The sequence below is a fragment of the Tupaia chinensis genome, unplaced genomic scaffold (assembly GCF_000334495.1).
Source record: "Tupaia chinensis unplaced genomic scaffold, TupChi_1.0 Scaffold000305_1, whole genome shotgun sequence".
NCBI classification, from domain to species: Eukaryota; Metazoa; Chordata; class Mammalia; order Scandentia; family Tupaiidae; genus Tupaia; species Tupaia belangeri.
Window position 1 is genome coordinate 2,447,334 of NW_006159795.1, and position 24,883 is coordinate 2,472,216.

Consider the following 24,883-nt stretch of genomic DNA (forward strand, 5'->3'; position numbering starts at 1 on the left):
GGGATCTTGGGCACGCACGCACACGTGCCCGGCGTGAGTTTTAAGCCACCGGGTCCGGGACACGAACCGCGGTCGACTACGTGGGAGTCCAGCGACATAGCCATTACGCTAACTGCTGGTTCCCCCCTACCAACGTTTTGACAACCAGAGGATCATCCGCAGCAGGGTCTTCAAAAAGTTAATGGAAGGGCCAGCAGGTGACATGATGGTTACGGTATTGAACTCCCACATGGCCAACTACAATTCAAGTCCGGATCTGACGATTTGAAAATCATGCAAGGCATATGTGTGTGCATGCCCAAAATAGCTCAGAAAGAGAATGGAGGAGAGATTGCATTGTGTCCATTCTCCTGGCGGGTGACTTGTCACTTTCCCTCTCACTGTCTCTCAAGCAAGCACACACACTTTATGGCAAAAACCTAAAAAAAAGAAAAGGAAAAAACCTCATGGCAAACATATATTATGAAAAAAAAAGGAAGGGAACCAGCAGTTAGCGTAATGGCTATGTCGCTGGACTCCCACGTAGTCGACCGCGGTTCGTGTCCCGGACCCGGTGGCTTAAAACTCACGCCGGGCGCGAGTGCGTGCGTGCCCAAGATCCCGAGAGGAGAATGGAGGAGAAGGGATTGCGGCGTGACCATCCCCCCTGGGGGGTGATTTCTCGCTTTCTGTCTCTATGTCTCTCTCTGTCTGTCTGGCGAGTGCACGCGCCCTACAGTGAAAATCTCTAAAAAAAAAAAAAAAAAAAAAAAAGTATGTGTAAATTTTATTTTGTTTTTACACCAAAATAAATTATTACTCTAATTCAATTTTTTTCTACTAACTTTTCGGAGTCACCTCAGAGCTGGTTAAAAAAAAAATCGCATTTCTTCTGGATTTATCGCTAACTACTGGCAAATCCCATTATTCATTTAATCAGTAAACTAGATTACAATAGTTTCCTAAATCCCTTTTAAATGATAACGCCCAAGGCTAAACAGTCTTAGAATATTTTATTGAGACCTCCTTTTGACCAGGTGGACATTTATTCCTGCGTAAACTTCCTTCCTAAGTGAAAATGACTGTGACCTTGATTGTCCCTTTGAGTTGACCAAGAATTTCTCCTTGAGGAAAAATCTGGCTTTGCCTTTGGGTGCTTTGCTCACGCCAAGCTGAGAGGGAACAGCCTTCTTTTCAGCTAAGCTTCCTTATAAGGGTCTTTAATTCTCTAAAGAGGACGTCATCCTTACTGTCGGTTTGGCTGGCTGTGCAGATTCATGGTTCCTACTTCAATATGCTCTTTATACTTCTAAGGAAGCATGATCTAGAATTCATTGCTGGTTTAAACTCACCAACTCATCTTGGCTAAGAGAAGTGACAGATGTGGAGTGTTACGCATACAGGGCCTCGGCATCCATGCATTTGAATTACCCCCAGTGATTTTTCCTACGTAGACAGAACCACTGTTCCAGATACTTTAAGATCTGCCTTGAGTTATATCAAAATGACAGAGACCAATGTACCTGGTCTTCAAATAGTTCACAGAAAATGTGTTAATATGAAAAAAAATTATGCATGGACTTCAACATATTTTGGCATCAAAATAAGCCTGTACCAGGGCTAGCAGATGATGTGGTGATTGAGGCCAACCATAAACTCTAACCTCATTGTCTCATTCTTTTATTTTTAAAAATTGCCCCGCGGATATGTGCTCTCATTGGGAGGAGAGAGAGACACACGCACACACACAAACTGAGACAGCACTCCCCCCATGGGGGTGTGTCATGCTGCAATTCCGTCTCTTCATTTCTCCCTCCTTTTGGGATTTTGGGCATGTGTGCACACATGTCCATCATGTTTTACAAACTGCTGGGTCTGGGACTCAAGCGGCAGTTGACCATGTGGGATCTAGCTGCCTTCATCACCATACACCACCTGGCCTCCTCTTTTATTCTTTCTTTTTTTAAAGCAATTATTTGATTTAACTTTATTTATTGTTATTATTACTTTCCAATTTAATCAGACGGAAAGAGAGAGAAAGTGAGAAAACAAGCCACTAGATCCAGGACTTGAACCATGGTTGGTCATATGGGAGTCCAGCGCCTTTAACCACCATGCCCCTCCTCTCTTATTCTTATATGCCCTATTTATAATTTACTTTTCTGTATTCTATTTACATTTTTCTGACCCACTGAAGTCCTTCAGGAATAATGCAAATTAAGTAAGCATGTCAGTAGATAAGAAAATGAAAGACAGTTTTTAAGGTCAGTAAACCTAGGTAGACTGCCAGAGAAAGCTGATTATGTAAGACCGACACCATTTGACAGCAGAAGTAACATGGAGGGGAAAAGACATTTGTCAAGGATATAAAGGTAAAATGCTTGTGAAAGTGATTTGTTTTCTTTTCTCCATCTGCCTATTTCCTGCATTTTCATAATCACTTGGAAAAGGTTGAGGCTGTGTAATTTTAGAACTTACCTTGAAAAGGATATCTGTACACATTGCTTTTCCATGAGTTATTATCGGTTCCTGATCTTCACCTTTTCCATCCCAACAATCAAGCTCAACACATCTAGGAACACAGTAGAATTACAATACTGAACTCTTACAATAAGATACTAAACACAAGGCATGAAAATAAGTTATTTGCAGGGGCCAGCAGATGGCATAGCATTATGTCCCTAGACTCCCACATGGCTGACTGCAGTTCAAGTCTCAGACCTGATAGCTTGAAAATCACGCCAGGCATGTGTGTATGTGTGCCCAAGATCCCAGAAAGACAAAAAAAGACAAGGGATTGTGGCATGGCCATCCCCCTTAGGGGCGATTTCTCACTTTTCTTCTCACTGTCTCAGTCTCTCTGGTGAGTGCATGCCATAAGGCCAAAAATCCCTTAAAAACAAAATAAGTTGTTTGCTTACAGAGCAGAAAATTGAATGAGTTATCATGATTAATTCACATAAAATCATACTGTATTCCTCATTAGGCTGATATCATCGAAAATGGACTAAGATGAAAAGAGAATCAACAGATTACAGGATTTCTTTTTGGAACTATGAAATGTTCCGGGATTACACAGTAGTGATGGTCATATAATGCTCTGAATGTGCTAAAAGCCACTTTACTGTACAGTTTACTGCTGTTGAAATGGTGAATTTGGGCCAGCCCATGGCCTAGTAGTAAGGGATCTGGATCTCACATGGCTAACTGCAGTTTGAATCCTGGCTCTGGCAGCAGGAAAAGCACACTGGGTGGTGCACGTGCTTACCCCAAATTCCAACAGGATGGAGAACTGGAGAAGAAGGGGTTACAACATGACCATGCACTACTAGGGGGTGCTTCCTCCCTCTCTCTGTCTTCCTGGCTAGCACATATATCCTCTGGCAATTTTTTCTTTTTTTTTGAAGAGGTTTTTGCTATAGGCGTGTGTGCTCGCCAGACAGACAGAGACAGAGAGACAGAAAGCGAGAAATCACGCCCCAGGGAGGATGGCCACGCTGCAATCCCTTCTCCTCCATTCTCCTCTTGGGATCTTGGGCACACACGCACACGTGCCCAGGGTGAGTTTAAGCCACTGGGTCCAGGATGTGAACTGCGGTCGACTACATGGGAGTCTAGTGACATAGCCATTACGCTAACTGCTAGTCCCTACCCTCTGGTAATTAAAAAAAATAAATGGAAAGGGCCAACAGGGGGTGTGGTGGGTAAAGCGCTGGACTCCCACATGGCCTACCACTGTTGAAGTCCCAGACCCAGTGACTTGAGAATCAGGTCAAAATCTCAAGAGGAAAATGGAGGAGAAAGGATTGTAGTCATTCCCTGAGGGAGGGGGGAGCATGATTTTTCACTTTCTCTCTCACTGTCTCTGTCTCTCTCCAGTGAGCACACGTGCCCTACTGCCAAAATCACAAAGATAAATTAATAAATAAATAATTTTTAAAAAATGATGATTTTAATGTAATATAAATTATAGCTTGATAAAAAATACAAGGAAAAAAGGATACTTAAGAAATATAAAAGTAGCATGGTTCAGGATTAACTCCTACTTGTGAGAAAGCCAAAATAAAGGACAATTTAGGAGAACTGTGAAAATTTAAACATAAACTAGGTTTTAGGTGATGCCACAAATAATTTTTCAGTTTTTTTAGGTGGGATAATGTTACTTTGGCCATATTAAACATTGTTCTTGTTTTAGTGATTCATACTCAAGTGTCTAGAAGTGCATGATCAGAGGTAGTTAGTGTCCTTTAAAGTATTTCCATGTATAAAAACAATAGTGCTTTAAATAAGTTTTGCTTCACTGACTATCAAGGAAAAAAAAATCACAGTCTTAACTATATTTTTCACTTTCATCACTTTTTGCCTAATCCTAAATCTCAAACATCTGTCAGTTTTGGTAAAAAGAAAACCATTTGCAACCATCTCTATTCTGAGAAAACTAAATTTTTAAACTTTTAACATTACAGCTAAATTTGCAAGTGTCTATACTGAATAGAAAAGTTAATATGATTTAATAAAATGTGCAGGGTTTTTTTTTTTTCAATTTTGGGGTATTATTTAAATTTACATTTAAAACAAAAATCTTTTGACCCACAAGATGACTCTAGACTTTTCTGGAAGAGATACTATTCTTCTTTTCTCAAGGTTAAATGCCCATCATAATCTATTCAAGAGAAAGACAGACTTTTTTTTCACTTTGATGACTATTTTCTATTTTTCAGGAAAAAGGTCCATGAAATAGAAGGGCATTATATATAGACAGCAAATTGTCATCGTGGGTTTCTGACCTGCAACCAGCCAGGAGAACCTGTCTGTACATTTCTACCGAAGACTTGCCACCAAACTGCCGGCCCGTGAGGTAGGTGTTATGGGAAGAACTGATGAAGTAGTGAGCCAGAGGATGGTCCATTTCTTGGTAAAGTTCTAAGCGATCTAGGAAGACCGGGGCATTTTCATCGGACATCAGATATCTGCAAAACCCGTCACTGGATATGAGGCCTAGGAGGAAAAAAAGAACATGGGACTAGCATTGATAGCTCCCAGGAAGCACATCTCTTGTTTGTTCATGGCAGCTGAGCGTAGACAGTAAGAGCTCAAACTTTTCCACAGTGTCTTTCCCAAGAACCTTTATCTTTCAAAGCTTGAATAAAATAATAGAGTTGTATGATATATGTGACATAACACTTTCCACAAAGAAATGACATTCAGCTTTTGTATCCATGATGGTAGAAGTACAGAGCTTCTAAATTCAGAGTTATGGTGACCAGGAATCAAGAGGACCTTTCTCTAGTTCTGTTTCTGCCACTCACTCCTTAGGATTCTGGGTCTCAGTTTCCTCTTCTGTCAAATGAGGAAAAATCTTGGCCCCATCTGTTTTCTAGGATCATAAATGGTTAATAACATTGTAGGAGGGCTGTCAGAAAGTTCATGGGAAAATAGAGTTAACAATATAAGTGTATTTAGTGCAAAACCTTTTTTAAATCCATGCATAGATGTTTCATCATATTCATTTTCTGTAAAGTTTCTGAAGATCCCCATATATATGAGAGGCATTATTTAAGAAATGGAAAACAAGGGCCAGCAGATGATGTGGTGGTTACATCACTCGACTCCCATATGGCTGACTGTGGTTCAAGTTCCGAACCTGGAGGCTTCAAACTGACACCGGGCATATGTGCATTCATGCCCAAAATCCTGAGAGGAGAATGGAGAAAGGATTGCAGCATGGCCATTGCCCCTGGAGGATGATTTCTCACTTTCTGTCTCTCTGTCTTTTCAGCGAGTACACACTCCAGGAACTTCTAAAGACAGGATCTTGCTATTTGCCCAGGTCAAGCTTGTGATCCTCCTACCTCAGCTTCCCTGAATTGCTGGGATTATAAGAGCACCCATCTCATCCAGCCTTTAGGGTAGACCAGGAATCAAACCTGGGCCTTCTATGTGGTCCCCGCCTACAGAGCACAGCATCTTAGCAGTGCAAGTGCCACCAAGGCTGAGCACTATTCATTTTGATCATACCTTTCTGATATGGGGCAGAGTCCACATGGTTACTGCAGAAGAGACAAATCAATATTTCCTTGTTTTTTTTCATACTCTATCAACTATCAACAACTTCAGCTTGAACTGACTTCAAACTTTCAGGAAAGTACCTGGGCTTGTCCCACAACTTTGTCCTCTTAATATTTTGCCTTATTTGCTTTACAGTTTCCAATGAAAAACATAATTGTGGGGCTAGCAAGTGGCATGGTGGTTTAGGTGCTGGACTCCCACATGGCCAACTCTGGTTTGAGTCCTGGATGTGGTGGCTTGAAAATCATGTGCATGTGTATGTGTGCCCCAAATCCCAAGAGGAGGATGGAGAAGGGACTGCAGAGTGACCATCCTCCCTGGAGGATTTCTCAGTTCCCCTCTCACTGCCTTTCTTTCAGGTGAGCACATGCATTCTATGGCAAAAACCTTAACAAAAAAAGTAATATGTAATTGCAGATGTCACAGTAGTACTGTGTACACCTCAGTTCCATCCCACCCCAAACTCCTATTACCATGTAGTTAACCATAAAGCTAGTTTTTGTATCTAACATTCCCCAGGAGGACTAGGCAACTCTTCTACATGGGAATTTATCCAAACAATCATTTTGAATATTTTCAAATTTATATCACATCTCTCCCACATGAGCAAACTACAGTGCTTATATTTCCTTGGGCTAATCAAGTTTATAAATGTAGCTCTTCATTTATTTTTCACCAAATGTACAGAAGTCCATCCATGAATATATCATAATTTAGTATCAATAATTTCATTGATGGTTGTTTAAGCCATTTCTAATTATAACTAAGAGAACTACAACAGAAATGTATGTACTTTCCAATTTAGGCACGTTCATTCATTCTGAGAGCAAGCACTTTTTGAGATGCCTGGATAGACATAGTGATAGAAGAAACACATGAGTTCTGCTTTCATAACACTCATGTATTACCAGAGAGGAAAAGATATGAAAAAGTTAATGTAAGTATAATATAATTGCGTGAAAGTGTTGGATAAAGAAAGTAGGAAGGAAAGCAATAAAAAATAAAGAGGGTTGAATAGGTGGCACATGAGTAAGGTGCTGCTCAAGCAATGCTAGATTCATAAGGAAGATTGTGGGTTAAAGTTCCCTCGTGGGCCTGTACACACCAGGCTTGAGTGTCTGTGATCCTGGAAAGCTGCGAAGGAGGAGGATCAGGGCATGAGACTGGGAAGGTGCTTGTCTTGCCCTCATCCTCAGGAAATAAATAAACATCCCAAGAATGACAAGATACTGTGTTAGATAAGTGGCTAGTGACAGCCCTTCTGTGCATACATGGGGAGCAAGCCACAGGCACACCAGAAACTCCATTCAAGGCTGAAGGATCAGTAAGTACAAAATCCCTGATGCAAAAGGCCAGCAGGTAGTGTGGAGGTGAAAGCGCTGGATCCCACATGGCTGGCTACACGGGGTAGCATCCTGGACCCGGCAACTTGAAAATTATGCCAGGTGCATGTGCATGTTTGCCCAAAATCCTGAAAGGAAACTGGAGTAGAAGAGCTTGTGGTGTGGCCATTCCACACAGGGGATAATTTCTTATTTCCTCTCTTTCTTTCTGTCTCTTCGGCAAGCACAAGAGCCCTATAGCGATAACTGAAAGAAAAAAAAAATCCTCAATGCAAGAAAATACATGCCAGGTATACTCAGTGACAGCAAGATGGGCGAGTGACTGAGGAAAAGCAGTGGAAAACAAGTGTCGGGGGGTACCAAAGGCTACATGAGGGGGGCTTGGTCTTCATTAAGTACTTTGGATTTTACTCTAATTGTGTTTGAAAACCTTTGGAGGGCTTTGAAGAGTAGAATATCATACCTGAATTTCATGCAAAAGGTTTATTCTGGCTGCTGTCTGGAGCATAAATCATAGGGCACTGAGTGGAAAGGAGAAGACTGGTTAGCAGGCAGCCGGCACTGCCGGGGAGAAATGATAGACAGGTGTGGAGAGTCTGGTAAAAGAGGAGATGATGAAAAGGAATTCATGTAAAGCTGGATTTTGCAGTTCTTTCTGCTGGACCAGATGTCAGGTAAAAGAAACAGGACCAGGAAGATTCTAAGGGTTTTGATTTGAAAAGCTGGGTGAGTAATGGGACCATTTTATAGGCTGGGAGGGGAACAGGCCTGGGGGACATAGAATCAAAATGTGTTATACATATACATGGAAAGGAAATGCCATTCCATATCCGAGGAGAGCACTATTACGGGTTTGCAGTTTAAGTTAGAAGTTAGGACAGGAGGGTTGGATTTGAAAGTCATGCACACACAGGGAACAAACTGAAAGTCATTGGCCTGTGTGAGCGCAGCTGAGAAAGGATCTGAGAACTGAGCTCTGTACCACTCTGACGTCCAGAGCTTAGGAAACGTACAAGACACTCTCTAGGGCACATATCTAGTGGAAACCTTGGGTTGTAGGAGAGGCATATTTTTCACTTTAACAGCTACCACTCAAATGCCAAGTGGTTGTACCTGTCTGTACTCCCACCAGAAGTTTAGAATTCTCCCATACTGGATAATGACAAACTTTAAAATTCCGGTCACTTGTGAAATGGTAAAGCTACTTTTTTAGATGTGTTAATGGTAATTTTGTAGACTTCCAGGGGTTGGAAGGACATTAGAAATAACCAAAGACACACGTCTATCATGGCATTTATCACACTGCCAAGGAATTCCTGAGTCACTTGTTTTTTGCCTTGAACAGATCACAACTGCCTTTAAGGAAGGGGGTGTTTCTTCCTCAGATTTGAATTCCTGGCATCTAGCACAGGGCTTGGCATCCAGTAAGCCCTCCATGAGCTTTAATAAATGAAGGTAGGGAAGAAAATTACTCTTCAGATGACTGTATCATCCCCACCATCTGACAAGCAGAAACTGTGAGGCCCAGAGTCCTTGCTCAAGTCCCACAGGGACCGGTAATGCCAAGAATGACATCACCACCCACTACTGCAAAGTATTAGGTTTTCTACCAAGCCATTCCTCCCTTTGCTTTACTAATTTGCAATGTGGAATAAATTGTGATATTTAGAGTATTAACAGAGAAGTAAGTAATGACTCTTGCTGAAGATTGGTATCTGTGGCCCTAGCAGAAAATGTCAGTGCGCGACTACACCAAGAAAGAAATCCACTGGGCTCAGAACAGCATCGCGAGTGAGGTCATGAGGTGTGGTGGGCCAGGCATACCAACAGGTTATGTGGGTCCAGAGAATGTGTAAACCGTTCGGCATATCCATTGGCATTAGAGCAAATTAAAAAAACAAAACCGAGGTCATGAGATTCATAGGCCCAATGGAAAGAAAAACTTGCACCCGATTCTCCTTTCACTTTCCACGGAGACACAGAACAGAGCCTCGAGCTCCCATATCCCCAGCACTCCACCTGCAGGATGTGAGCATCATTCCTCCCTCCTCTGCAGGTGTCTCCCACTGGTATTGAACCGATCTTCAAATTCTTTTCCTTGACTTTTTTTTGACAGATATTTGAAGAGATAATACATTGTTTCCACAGTTTCCCTGAAAGGGGCAAGGGTGTAGAAAGACTAACAATTTGCTAAAGTGATTCCAGACTATTTAATTTCCTATCAGTTGTGCTTTTTCTTCCATACCAGAGGTCCAATGAAGGTGAGAGGGCACATCAAATCATGTATTCAATTTATTTGGCTGGGCAAAACAAAAAAGCAAAAGAAGGTGTAAAGTTTTATATGGCAGAAGCTCTTTTCAAAGATGACAAATAGAGGCTGTACTTGGCATTTTTACATTTTAAACAATATGCAGCACTAAAGTCTAATGTGAAATCTAATAGGGGAAAACATCTCTGTAATATGCCTAATAACACAGTAAATTTAAGGTGTACTTCTCTAATTTGATGCATGGTAAAATTTATATTAACTTAACAGGAAAAAAAAAAAAAACAAAAAACAGTCATTAGTCTGTGGCTCTTTGGGGCTCCAAAGCATTTATAGATAACTTGAACTTCTAAAAGTTGCACATCTTGCCTTTTTTTTTTAAACAGAAAAAAATTCTGTTTTTCATTTTTATTACCTTTTTTCTTTAAATCTTCATCAGGCTCATACATCTCAATGATCTGCATTGCCCTTTTAGCATCATAAAATGGAAATAAAATTTCATTCAGTCGAGGATCTCGTTGATGCTATGATGAGAAAATAACTCCATTTAGGTTGATATTTCTTGTCCTTGATGCATTATACACCACTAAAGTATACAGTTTCTAAAATAAGGTATACCTGGACTAGTATGTTTATAACTACACAGCTAGGATTTCATTGCCTTCTTTTCTATCTCCCTAAAATATACTTCAAAAATCCCAAATTTTGGTTCCTCTCACTGAAGAGAGAAAACAGACTACACCTGTTTATTTTTTTTCCTCTTCCAAAATTTTAAGGATATATAATATATTGTCTTCTGATTCCTATAATATTTGGCATAAATGCCTATAAAAAGGCCAAAATCTAAAAACAAAGCAAAAGAAAAAGGTAAAAATCCCCCAAAATAGTTCAAATAAAGAAATAGATAACAATTACATGCCAAAACAAAAACAACAACAAAAAGGTCAAATGATAGGTAGGCAAACATCTTTCATTTTTATTCTACTTTTCTACATCAATAAAAGACTTCTTGGACAATCAGTAAACTTCATTTTCTTAAAAAATATTTTTCAAAATAGACCATTTCAATTTTTAAAAAAAGGACAAATTGCAGCAATGAGAAAAATTAATCAGCACAAGGATATTTACAAGCAATAAACAAAATAAAAATCTGTACTTAAATGTCAGTAGTTTGGAAATGTCTTTCTCACTGTGAAATCTAACTTAACTTGTCCTGGGGGGGACAAGACAAAGACTTGTAAAAGGCTGTTATCCTCTTCCAATCAGGAACTCAGATGCTCCCAGCCTTACAGGAGGCACCAAGAATAAGACTGTTTCTGCAGGGAAGTCATCCTGACTTTATGTCAATGGTGAACAGTATAATTTACTAATTAACTCAGCTACAATCTTGTGTGTGTGTGTGCGTGTGCGTGTGTGCGCATTTGTGTGTGTGTGTGTGTGTGTGTGTGTGTGTGTGTGGTGTATCTAGAGGCAGTGGGTTGATTAGATGTTCCTATTGTTGACTGGGAATTAAGGGGACTATTGTGTCCCGGGTCATCTGTCAAATAAGTATAGGAAGCAAATTTTAATGACAGCTAAGCAGATCTGTATAAAACATGATCACTAAATAGAACCTTGGCAACAACTCTTTACCCAAATATATGCACAGACTTCGGAAATCATTGGAAAAGTATCAAAGAAGCATCATTAAAAGTTCATATGGATTTCCCTTCCGCATTTGCTTTAGAATGATTGAAATGTGGCCTATACACAGAATGTTTTTGCCAACAGAACACTTGATGAGATTTCCTAAGGAAACTTGGTCTAACCTTCTCTGGTTCCCTCACCAGTGAAGAATGTTAATTTATAAGAAATTGGTATCTTTTTGCCAGTTCATCCCAATGAAGCATGCTTCTGTTCGAATCCAAGAAATTATGGCTCACAACAGATTGCATCCATGCAAATGCTAGAACAGAAACTGTTGTAGTATCAACAGGCCTTTATGGTCATAAAGAACAAAAGTTATGGGACAGGTAGAGAAAGAGGAATTGTGAGGTGAACCATGGATTGCCAGGCAAGTGGAGGCATGCTGCACTTCATTTCATGAATTGATGGCATCATGCAGCTAGCTATTCAAGGGGGTGAGGAGCTCCGCCCCTTTGGGGAAGATGCATTGTTTTAAAAACAAACAAATAAAAAACCAAAAATACTCCTTCAGGAGCATCCCTTCTCCCAGCTCCATAAATAATATCATGGGAGAAAACGGATGCAGGATACAAAGGTCGTTTTTAGACCACAGTGCAGTTATGTTCATATCAGCCACTACATTTCTCTTCCTTATTGAAATTAAGTCTTTTGACTTAAAGATAAGCTCATGAGTAAAAGTATTTTGAATCTGTGAAGATGATGGGGGCAAATCCATATGAATCCAAAAGTGAGAGAAAAATGAGATTCAGCTATAGAGGAAAGGAGAAAGTTAGGGAAAGGAGAGAGAATTTGGACATTCTCATGTGTTCTTATCCACATGCATGTGTGTACTCTAACATGATGCTTACTTTATGTTGCTCTGTGCAGAGCACCATCAAGGCAAATGGAACTTCGGGAGTTTGGTAGAAAAGCAGATTTCTGGGCCCCTCCCCAGACCTACAGAATCCGATCTCTGAGGTGAAACCCATAAAATCATATTTCAGTAAGACTTTCAAGTGATTCTGATGTGCTCAGGTTGAAGAAGGACTGCTCTAACCTGTAATGGTATGCATTTTAACCTATTTGCCCATCAGTAAACAAAAACATACTATGCCCAAGTCCTACAAAGATATCTAAGATGCTAATCACCTTGGATGTTCTCCCAATGAAGTTCCATTCAAATGTAATTGGAGGACATGATAGTCATTAGATACTTCTACCAATTAGAAGCAACCACCAGGAAAAACAAATTCTAAAAGTGGACATATCATAATCCTGTATTCTTTTTTTTTTTTTGAGAGGTTTTTGCTATAAGGTGTGTGTGCTCGCCACAAAGACAGAAATGGAGAGACAGAAAGCAAGAAATCACTTCCCGGGGGGATGGCCACACCATTCTCTTTTCCTCCATTCTCCTCTTGGAATCCTGGGCATGCATGCACATGCACCCAACGTGAGTTTAAATCACTGGGTCTGAGACTCAAACCACAGTTGACTACATGGGAGTCTAGCGACATAGCCATTATGCCAAGTGCTAGTCCCCATAATCCCATATTCTAACAATCACTTTCATAGAAAATAATTATGAAGCTTAGACAATATGAAGTTGCATCTATCTTTGTATCTGTCCCAGCAGATTATATAATCTGCTTTCTCTAAGACCTTTAAATTCAAGAAAGGTAGTGCAGTGCAATCTGGGTAATCTAAAGACAAGGAAACAAATGGTTTGAATTAAGAGTCACAAAACTATACTTTTTAATATGGAAAACCAATGAGAAGAAAGATAATTTCTACTCTTCTCCGAGTAATAGGTTGCAGAAGAGCTCCACATAACACAGCCCTTGAAAGCAAATACTTCATAGCCCTGAGTACCACTGGCCACCAGTTGGTATTTGGGGAAACAATGCATGCAGGGTATTCACCCCAGTGCTTTGTAAAGTGAGATTCTAAATGGCTTCCAAAAATAGGTCACAGAACTGTGCCCTCATAAATGAGGAGATAATGGGCAAGACTCCATTACTGTGTCCTTACTCTTACTGTGAAATATATCAGCTGGCTTCAATACAAGTAGTTCTGGAAGAGGTTGGATGTTGATATAAATAATATTCAAAAAAGATATAAAAAAGAGAAAGAAATCATTGCAAGCATCAGACTAAATACCTCTCTTTATCTATGTATTTAAGAATAAAGGTATTGTGGGGCAAGCAGATGGTGTAGTGGTTATGTCACTGGACTCCTACAGGGCCTACTGCATTTTGAGTCCCGGACCCAGTGGCTTGAAAATCATGCTGGATGCAGTGTGCATGCATGCTCAAGATTCCTGGAGGAGAGTGGAGGAGAAGGAACTGTGGCATGGCCACCCCTGGGGTCATGGGGGGGGGTGACTTCTCAGTTTCCCTCTCTCTGTATCTGTCTCTATCTCTCTCTGGCAAATGCACATGCCCTAAGGCAAAAATCTCTTTAAAAAAAAGAAGAAGGAGAAGAAGAAGAAAGATGTTATAAAAGGAAAGAGATCATGGGTTCTTTAAACAGCAAAAATAAAAAAATAGAAAAATGAGGTTTTGTCCTAACATGATGAAACGGTATATGTGAGGCAGGGGGGGGACAACCACAACAAGAAAATAAAAATAATAATAATAATAAAGCTAATTCTTGATTAGCTTAGATGTGACCATCTAAGACCTATTTCTTCTCTTCCTTATTTTGATCTCTCTCCTGCCCTCTATGCATCTTCTAGTTCTGCAGGCTCTTAGTTGCTGCCATCCTTATAATAAGTTTAATTGAGAATGAAGGTAAAACAAAAATCAAGTTATCTTCTTATAGGGAAAGGGAGGTGAAACTAACTCAAACTCAATATTTGCAGATGTTGATTTTCTACCTTGATATCAAAAACGATAAACTTCTCTCACTTTTTGAATTAAAAGGAAAGTTCAGAAAAATAACATGAGAAGGGCCGGCAGGTGGCATAGTGGTTAAAGGCACTGGACTCCCACATGGCTGACCACGGTTCAAGTCTCAGACCCAGTGGCTTGCTCTCTCCCTCTCTCTCTTTCTCGTTCTGTCCCTCTCTGGTCAAATTAAAATAAAGTTCATTAGAATAATAATTTAAAAAAAATAACATGAGAAACAATTGACAAAACAGCCAAAAAAATCAATAGACAAATGTCAAAAAAATTCACAGTAACACTGTGCGTGGATTTTGAAATTTGTTTGCACCAAAATAAATTCATACTTTAATTTCATTTTTTCATTAACTCTTAGAAGTCCTTTTCAACTTTCATGGGACTCATTTATTTTTCTCTGCCTTAATGTATCATCTAGGGCTTCCAATGCAATGTTGAATGCTGGCTGGTTGATACTACATGGCTGAGGCATTATAAAAATATTTAGTTCCAGTGTTTTGAAGTCATAGACCCTTACATTCAACGCTTGTGCCTTTTTTGAGTGAGCCCTCTCTGCAGCCTTCCATTACAAATTTGAAAGTGGTCTAATTAAGGGATGTTTGATTTTAGAGAGAAAAGAGCAGGAGTAGGACTCAAAAGAGGTATGCAAGGAGCCAGCAGGACCTTCTCTAGGTTTGCCAATGCTTCTTCAAGGATTCATTCAGATTTTTGTCTGGTTCTTCTGGTTGAGTTCACTAGAATAGACAAGGAAGATGTGCGGCAGACATATTGATTAAAAATCAGGTCTGGGTCGCATTGTTATGCGAGCGAGGAAAGAATGGAAAAATATATTCAAAGTGTTAAGAGAGAAGCAATTTCAGCCAAAAATACTGTACCCAGCAAGATTATCTTTCAAGTGGGAAGAAAAGACAAGAACGTTCTCAGATAAACAAAACCTGAAAGAATTTATCAGCACCAGACCAGATCTCCCAGAGGTTCTCAAGGGTGTGCTCTATCAGGAAAATTAAATACAAACACACAGAAATAAGAGTTCAAAAACTAAGAAAGTGGCCAACTTAATCGTAGGGACAAGTCTGGAGTTGAATATTCTATCCCAGAATTTAATCAGGAAAATTGAACCACAACAGAAGATAAAAGTACATGAGACTGATAGGTTCATGTACCCACCATGAACAGAATCCTAACCTGTTTCCTGGCCTTAATCAAAATTCCTTGGCATTTCTTTGATTTAAGTTAAAACTGGTTTTCTTAATAGTACCGAGTGAACTCACCATTGGAAGCAGTTAGATTATGTAAGAAATTGTGTGATCAATACAATGTGGGTGGGAAAGGAATGGAAGACAGTTGTAGACACCAACTACATTTAGAATGTTGTGATGATGCTCAGGGAAAGAATATAAATTAAGTTACAAAAAAAAAGAAAGTTTCAGAAAAAAAAATATCTATTCAATGACTGCAGTAAGATATATAGCCCCAGCTAGGTGCTACTTTATAGGATGACTAAAGTTAGACTTGTGTTCATGGAAATGTATATATCAGCTGTGTTTGCTATGAAAATATTTAGATTAATTAAGGTCTTTAGTAATTCAATGAAACATGGGGGGAAAACAGTATAGAAAGCAAACATAGATACCAGGGACAGTGTGGGAGGAGAGAGGGAGATGGGCAGAGGGTAAGAGATAGGGAATCAAGGGAGGGGGAAAAAAGCAAAACATACAGAAAATAAGAAATGGAAAATTATTTGCCGACAATAACATGTTTGTTGATGTGCTTGATTGAGACAATATACAGTGTACTCTGGATGGAAAATCTCATTTTGTATGCTTTAACGATATACAATGAATGAATGAATGCAAATAAATAAATTAAAATAAAAATAAATAAATAAATAAATAATAAAGTCTGGGGAGGTAAGCAGATGGCATAGTGGTTATGTCGCTGGACACCCACCTGGCCGACCATGGTTCAAGTCTCAGACTTGGTAGCTTAAAAGTCATGCCAGGTATGTGTATGTGTGCCCAAGATCCCAGGAGGAGAGTGGAGTAGAATAGATTATGGTATGGCCATTCCCCTGGGGAGTTATTTCTTACTTTCTTTTTCTCTCTCTCCCCCTGGTGAGCACATGCAACCTTTGGCAAAAAACCTCTTTAAAAAAAATGAAATCTGGGGGCTTTTAGGGACCAGTGGGTGGCATGCTGGTCAATGCACTGGATTCCCACATGGTCAACTATGGTTTGAGTTTTAGATACAATGGCTTGAAAATCACACTGAGTGCATATGTGTGCATGCCCAAAATCGAGAGAGGAGATTAGAAGAGAAGGGAGAGCAGTATGGCCATCCCCCGAGGGGGTAATTTCTCATTAGCTCTCTTATCACTCTCTGGCAAGTGCACATGCCCTGTGGGGGAAAAAGAAAAAAGAAAAAAAAAAAAAACCCTGAAAGAAAGAAAGACAGAAAGTTTGTACACTTTCTTGGCCTGTCTAACAGTCTCTATGACACCCCATCCCCCGCTGCCTCAAACCTAGAATCACTGTGATTCCATCAGTCCTACATAAAAAAATTCAAGGTACTTCTTTATAGTGAGAAGCTGAATAGAAGGAAACATATAAAACAAATGAATACTATTATCCACTATAATCATGATGGAGAAAAGCTAGCCAAATAATACCTGTTCTAAGAAAGACTTTGGATGGCAGAATAAGGAAGTACAGTGACCATATTTATATAAGACTGACTATTCTATACTAGAAGAGTTATTATTGGTAGACCAACAAAACAATTCGTAAAAGGAAATGCATCGGATCAGAGATTGTGAATGTCGTTCTCATCCTCCAGACTTAGGAACTGTTCCTTTATCTGAACAGGAAAACATAGTATGAAGATCTCTGTAATGTTTAGTAGAGACTGGATGCCAGTTTCATCCCAAAGCACACAAGAAGCCATATTTTAGGAAAGGGCAAATTGGTGATGTGGTATATTTTCTCCTGTCCACTAAACTCTTCCCTATTTAGTAGGAAGCAGGATTCCTACCTATCTCACCAAGATGATCAATGAACCAAAGCAGGTGAAGAAGCTGAGGGAAATCAAACAAAAAAAAAGAAAAAGCAGAAGAGAGGTTTAAGGAAACAAAAGCAAGGCAATTTAAGTTCTGAGCAACAGTGGCGTAAAAATGTGGATAATATCTGGGTAAAGATTGCAATCGTAGTATTCACATGACTGAAAACTAGTGGAGTGGAAAATTTGAAATGTTTTCAAGTAAAATAAATATTATATTGTACTGAAAGGATTATTCAAAAGTGGATGCATCTGTGTGGATATACAGAGTACCATGTCTCTTTCTGCATTTAAACTTCGGTTAGCATAGCAAAGTTTCTAAAGTGCAACCCTATGAACCGCAAGGCACTGAACCCTCACAGGGCAAGAAAAGAAACCTTGGCAAAGACAGGATTTGTCACTACAAAGCAGCAGAGCATGTTCTGCTTGTTGTCTTTTTTTTTTTTTTAATGGCAATATCTTACATCTGGCATGATGCTATCTTTTCTAAAGCTTTTATCTTTATATGGTATAATAATATCTAAGTTATTTTAAAATAAAAACATTGTACGTTTGTCCATTGTTCATTTAAATAAACTCTTCTTACTCATGTGTGAGAAAAAAATGGATTTTCTTTTTTAGATTAACAAGACCCTTGGTGGGTTTCACTGAAAATCAGAAAACTTTTTTGGGGGGTATGTGTAAAGAAAAAGTTAATTTAAGTTGCAACCTTTACTAGTTCTAAAATATCTTTCTCTTGTGCTTGGATAAATTTTGCCAACCAGTTTTGTTTTTTGAAGTGACTCACATTCTAAAATTAGTTCTGAGGTTACTATAAAAATAAAAATTTAAAATTTAACCTGTAATCCAATAAGCCTAGTACTCACTATATTTTCACCCAGGAACTCAAGCGTTTTGCTTGCTGTCAAAAGAGTTTATTTGAACCTACATTTTTTTTTTACATGCAATCCATTAAAAGGCAAAAATAAAGCTTTTCAGTCCATGCAAAGGTATAAAATAAAGATAGCAATGGAGAATCCAATGACTGGGTGGTAAACTTAATCCATTCTTTGTATTTAATAAGATCAATAGATTTTTTTTAAAAGTACCTTACATATCATCTTGCAAAAACATAGACACATTTCATTGCATATATTATAAAATTCACACATACACACAAAACCAGAGCTACACATCACAGCGAGAAACCAACAAAAAGCAGTATGCAAAGCTGATGCGTAGGAAGCACAAGGACACACAGGGTGGCAGCAGATTTTTGCACCTGGTAAAGCCATAATGGAAAGATCAGCAGGTCATAAGCAAAGCAAATCAGAGCATATGACATGGGCATGCAATGAGACACTGGAGGAGCAAGCCACTGCACACAGACTATGGAGTTAATGTATGAAAAAGCTTACTTCATTTAGAAAGCTCACTAATTGGTCTACCGTTAAATAATCAGTTTTGTCTCCATTGCTGAAAAGAAATTTATTAGAAAAAGTAAGTTTTTGTATATGAGGCTACAGTAGGCACGATTTACATGTTGACATTTGTTGATGATTATTCTAAACTTATTTTCTAACCCTGAAGTAGTGGTGAATTTTTAAAATGGTCAGAGACTGTGTGTAAGGGGAAAACAAGCCAACAACAAATAACAACAAAGGAAAGAAAACACTCCTGCTAGGTCCCAGAAAATGTCTGCAGTTCTTCTATTGGGTTACAAGAAAATGCTATTTTTAAAACAACATGTAAGTCATCCATTTGAAATAACTGGAATGAATGAACTTGTCAACAACATATTAACATTCCAAACTGAATCTAGTTAGTTCACAAAATGGGTTAATACCTAAAGGAGCAGGTTAAAATTGTAGGTAGTTAGTAAAGCCAATGCAAGGGGGAGGGAAGGTTCCAGGTGCTATAATTAATTTATGTAAAAGTTTCTCAAAACTCAGAGTGAACTTTTACACTGATAAACTAAGGGGTGAAAATGTAACCCTGACTAGATATTTCTAGGCACTACCAATATACTATATTAAAATATATTTTTTAAAAAGTTTTAAAAATATAAAAGGATAGTGGCAATATTTCTATGACACTTTCTCATAAGTGGAACTTACATTTTTTTAAAAAGATCTTCTATGTCTGTCCGAGGACAAATCTTTTGTGTCAGTTCATAGAACTTTTCATAAGTAAATGCTGCAGGCTCAATTTCATCATTCTGTAAAGAATAAAAGAGTGTCATAAATCATAGAACCTTTTCTCCTTCGAGGGTGAGAATCTACAGGGTCAGGAAGCAAAGTGACAACCACTTGGAATTCCAGGGCCTCCATCCTTGATTCTTGCTGATAGAAGCCAGAAGGCCAACTTCCAGCCACAGCCTGGCCATCTGCTAGAATCCAGTGTGTGTAAGAGTGTTTCCAGTGAACATCCAGCCATGGTTTGTGCGAGCCAACATCTGGCTACAGCTGGACTTCACCGGGAAACAGCCCATAGACAAATATTTCTTCCATGTCTCCTTGAGGGAGAAAAGTAAAGGCCTGCTCAGAAGATGCTGAATAAATCAAGCCCAAAGTTTAATTATGCTTAATTCTGTGAGTTTTCATAAGCCCACATAAAGAGACTTAGAAAGACCATACAAGTCTTAACTTTTCATACTGAACTTTATATTTCAAATAGAACTTGTTCAAGGTGTAACAGGTTTGAATCTTTGTTGCAGTCAATAAATTAACTGCAATTATTTTGAACCTGAAGGGCTAGGGACATAAATGGTTTGGGGGAGAGAAGCTTTCTCAAACATTGCAAAGCCACCTCAAGAACTGAACTTACTATGAATCATTCATGCTGATGGGGTGCTTGGTTGAGGCAGTATTGATAGGCTTCTCTAAAATAAGCTCTCTATGCTATGCAAAACAAACAAACAAACAAAAAACAAAAAAGCAGCCTCACTTCCATTTCTTAATAAAGTTCACAAAAAACATCTTTTTTGGGAGAGGTTTTTGCTACAGGGTGCATACGCTCGCCAGAGAGACAGACAGAAAGCGAGAAATCACCCCCCAGGGAGGATGGCCTCACCGCAATCCCTTCTCTTCCTTTATCCTCTGGAGATCTTGGACACGCACAAGCACATGCCCGGCGTGAGTTTAAGCCACCAGGTCCAGGACTTGAACCACGGTCAACTATATGGGAGTTCAATGACATAGCTTTTATGCTAACTGCTGGTCCCACAAAAAAAATCTTGAAGTAAACAATTTGAATTTTAAACTGCATAGGGTAAAATGCACAGGGAACAAAAGAAAGGAAGGAGAATGAAGAGAAAATTAACTATACTGTATGTCACTGAATCTAATTCTGAACTTAACTGAGATCAGGTTAATCTAAATAATCTAGTTTATTACATAAGAGAACATAAATAAATACAGTGGTTTTAGAAACACATGATTAGGTCAATGAATACCTTTCCACTGGGAAGACCTAATTCCTTGAGTGCTTGAAAGATCACCTTTTCTGTTTTTCCCGATGCAAAAGTTCTAGTAATACTAGGGCAGAAAAGAAAGAAAGAGAAAAATAGAAGTTATTATTCTCTCTATGCAAAGATTCAAGTAAAATTAGGAATGATAGGATTAAGAGAAAAGGAAAAAGAAAAATTATTATTTTTTTTTGGTAGATGTTTTTTTTTTTTCCCAATATTTCTGTTTGGTTACTAGAACTGGTTATGCTACAGATGCAATTTGATTCTAGGTCAAGCAGTCTCTTAGGTCCTTGGAAAACAAGGGGCACTGGGGGGCACACACTGTGAGATGAAAACAAGAATTCTGATTCTACCACTTATAGATGCTCCTTAACTGAACACGGGTACAACCCAAAACCCATGGTTCACTGAGAAAATTGTAAGTAGAAAATGCATTTAATTCACTTCACCCATTGAATATTATAGCTTAGTATAGCCTGCCTTAAATGTGCTCAGAATACTGACAGTAGCTCTAGTTGGGCAAAACAAGCCAAATAAAGCCTATTACATAATAAAGCATTAAATAGCTCAGGAAATGTATTGATGACTGTACTGAAAGTGAAAAATGGAATGGTTATATGGCAACTCAAAGTATGGATTCTACTGAAGACATACCACTTTCATACCACTGTAAATTTGAAAGAACTTAAATCAATCTACAGTATTTTGGGGACAGTCTGTACTCTCTTAGGAAAAAAGGAATGTGGAAGACAGGCCAAGAGCTCTAGAATAAAACCTCATGTTGACAATATCTGATTTTAAAGAAGAATAATAGGCCCCATAGAACTTAGACCATGCCAATGACAGCTGTTCTCCTGGTTTTCACACTCACCACACTTGACACACGTTATCAGATATATTTTGTTTTTGCTTCCAAGATAAACACCCTTGCATCACTGAAATGTCAGCTGCCTCGGGATTAGGGACTTTAATATGAAAGTGGTAGGTTGGAGGGTGGGAGGACAGGGGAAAAATTACCCAGTGTTTCAACAGAATCTTGGCACTACCTTGAGACAAGATTTTTTAAAAATTTTTTTATTATTTTTTATTTAATTTATTTATTTGTTAGAGAGAGATTTTTTGCTATAAGGCATGTGCGCTCGTCAGAGACACACAGAGAGAAAGTGAGAAACCACCTATACCCCCAGAGGAGATGGCCATACCACGATCCCTTCTCCTTTCAGGATTTTGAGTACACATTCACATGCATCTGGCGAGTTTCAAGTCACCAGGTCTGTGACTTGAACCACAGCTGACCATGTGGAAGTCTAATGCCTTAACCACTACACCATCTGCTGGCCCCATATTAAAAAAAAAAAAAAGAAAAAATTGCTAGAGGTCATATGCACCCACCAGAGAAAGACTAGGAGATGGAAAGAGAGAGAGAGAGAGAGGGAGAGAGAGAGAGAGGAAGTGGAAGAGAGAGGGAAAGGGAAAGGGAGAAAACACCTTCAATGGATCATGGTTGTGTTGTAATCTCTTCTTTTCCACTTCTCTATCCTGTCAGGACTTTGGGCAGCATGCACATGCACCCAGAGTGTTTCTCAAGCCATCAGACCTGGACTTGAACCATATGGTTGGCCATGCTGGATCCAGCTCCTTTAACCACTAGGCCATGGGGCTACCTTTTGATAACTTATCAAAAAAGAAGATATTTTTGATAGCCTTTTATGTACAAAATGGAGCATCAAGATTCGCCAAATGAATAATACCTTAAAGATGCTCAAATAAACAGGAAATAAGGTAGAGTTCCTAGTGTTGATAAAAGTAGAAAAGAGACTCCCAGTTAGAACTATGTTAACAACAGACTGAAAGTTGGAGAGGAGCAGACGTGGTACCCTGGAACCCCACACTTGGCTGTGAGCCACATCTTAGCCACCACAGGAGACTTCATTCACTCCCTGATCATTTAAACTCTCAAGCAGAAGACCAGCCTAGACTTAAATGTGGAGCCTACTTATATCTGTGAAGCCTGGCTTTGGAATGTCTTCCCTGTGATCATCAGAGGATTTTTAACAGCGTCTCATGCCCAACTGTCTCCTACAACCCGCCATTCACATTTAGCGAAAGGCAAGCTCTCAATGTAAGCGCTGACAGCCAGTTAGCCTTGAAGAGTGGGAGAAAGCACCACTTCAACTGGAAGAGAATGACTTCCCAAAATAGACTGGGAGAAGGAGTTTAGGTGGAGGGATTACGATGTGTTCATTCAAGGCTTTACGGTTTCCTTCTAGGTCCAAGAATACCTCAAGATATCCATTTTTAAGAGTGCTTGAGACAGTTGTATTCAAATATAAAGCAGCCTAAAAATTATCTTTTAACAATCTACAGTCATGGCAGAGACACACCTAAGTGGAATATCTTTTCTTGTTGTCTGATGCAAGTATACCACAGTCCTCTATGCAAGTTCCTTAACAAATGCTTTTAGGGCCGACCAGCTGGTGCATCTTTCTTAGGAATCTCAACCTGCCCCATGGTGGGCTGGTTTTGGGCACTCCCTTGTGGAAACTCTCCTTACTGCTACTTTTGAAGTGACTCCAACTAGGTTGGGAGGAATGAAACAGGTATCAGCTAAACTGGTTGATTTCATGTAATTTTTATACATTTAATTGGAGTGAGATGCAATCTAGCCTTTTTAATTTAGGGTAAAGTAGCATCTCCCCCCCCAAAAAAAACAAAGTACATGTTAATAGTGTAAGAATTATAGATGCTGGCAGAACCTGACACCTGTAATCAGGAGGAAAATCTTAGCATAGCAATCTCGGGGGTATCCCAGCTAATTTGATAACTTGACGATTTGTTAGGTTTGGACAAAGCTGGTATAATGAGATGAAAACTAATCCACATGAGAGATAAGCCCTTCTAGTGAAATAGAACCCGGATGCCAGTGGAAAGGGGAGAGGGTAGGAATCAAAGTTTTGGCCAATGGGTGGTGCAGTGGTTGGGGCAGCTGGATCCCACTTGGCTGACTCAGTTGCAGTCCTGGACATGGTGGCTTGAGAAACATGCCAGGCACACACATGTGCACATGAGTATGTGTGCCCGAAGTCATGAGGAAAGAATGGAGGAAAAGGAATTGCAGTGTGGCCATCCTCCCTGGGAAGGGAGTACTTCCTCACTTTCTCTCTAGTAAGTTCATGCACTGCCCCCCCCCCCCAAATAAAAAGGCAATTTTTGTTTGGGGTTTGACCAGGTGCCAAGAAACAAGAATGTCTCTGGAAGAGAAGATGGGCTCGTTTTTTCGGCCTACCATTTCATGAGGGGTTTGGGTTAGACAATCTCACCATAGATTTGCTTACCTCATCTAAGAGACCAAACTCAGAATACAAAATAAGAGCAGCAAAGTCAAAAGACCATTTCCCTGGGGGTGGTGGTGGTATGGGGGAGAAGAGAAGGGAGGTCTTTACTTCTGCTATTCCAGTCATCTTCAGAGTCATTCTTGGGCCCTAACATGGACTAGCTCAGGGTTGCAGATTTAAGTGAATTCTCTGAATGTCCAGAGGATGCCATTTAACCAGGATGTGGAGAAAAGCTTTACCACAGGCTGGGGCATTTTATACAACAGCATGGGGGCGTTTCATGGAAATATAGGGCATTCATAAAGTGACCATGATGTATTCATCTCTTTATAAGCAGAGTCTTCATAAAGTTCATGGGAAATGTATATTGTGGAAAAATTATCCATGGATTTCAAAACAATTTTTTTTCTTAGTTTTGCAATAGGGTACCTGTGCTCACCAGGGAGAGAGAGAGAGAGAGAAAGTGAAAAGTCACCCCTGGGGGATGCTGCAATCCCTTCTCCTCCACTCTATAAGAGCAGCAAAGTCAAAAGACCATTTCCCTGGGGGTGGTGGTGGTATGGGGGAGAAGAGAAGGGAGGTCTTTACTTCTGCTATTCCAGTCATCTTCAGAGTCATTCTTGGGCCCTAACATGGACTAGCTCAGGGTTGCAGATTTAAGTGAATTCTCTGAATGTCCAGAGGATGCCATTTAACCAGGATGTGGAGAAAAGCTTTACCACAGGCTGGGGCATTTTATACAACAGCATGGGGGCGTTTCATGGAAATATAGGGCATTCATAAAGTGACCATGATGTATTCATCTCTTTATAAGCAGAGTCTTC

At 39.5% G+C, this 24,883-nt stretch overlaps 1 protein-coding gene across 1 annotated transcript in view; it reads right to left on the reverse strand.

Moving 5' to 3' along the window:
- Positions 1-24,883, reverse strand: part of PLCB4 (phospholipase C beta 4) — a 472,346-nt gene that overhangs the window by 103,031 nt on the left and 344,432 nt on the right. Inside the window, exons 9-14 of the mRNA XM_006150920.2 lie at positions 20,710-20,791; positions 19,373-19,473; positions 18,674-18,731; positions 10,073-10,181; positions 4,767-4,977; positions 2,458-2,551 (exon numbers count right to left, since the gene is read on the reverse strand). Of these exons, the coding sequence (XP_006150982.1) occupies positions 2,458-2,551; positions 4,767-4,977; positions 10,073-10,181; positions 18,674-18,731; positions 19,373-19,473; positions 20,710-20,791 (655 nt within the window). The remainder of the gene's footprint in view (positions 1-2,457; positions 2,552-4,766; positions 4,978-10,072; positions 10,182-18,673; positions 18,732-19,372; positions 19,474-20,709; positions 20,792-24,883) is intronic.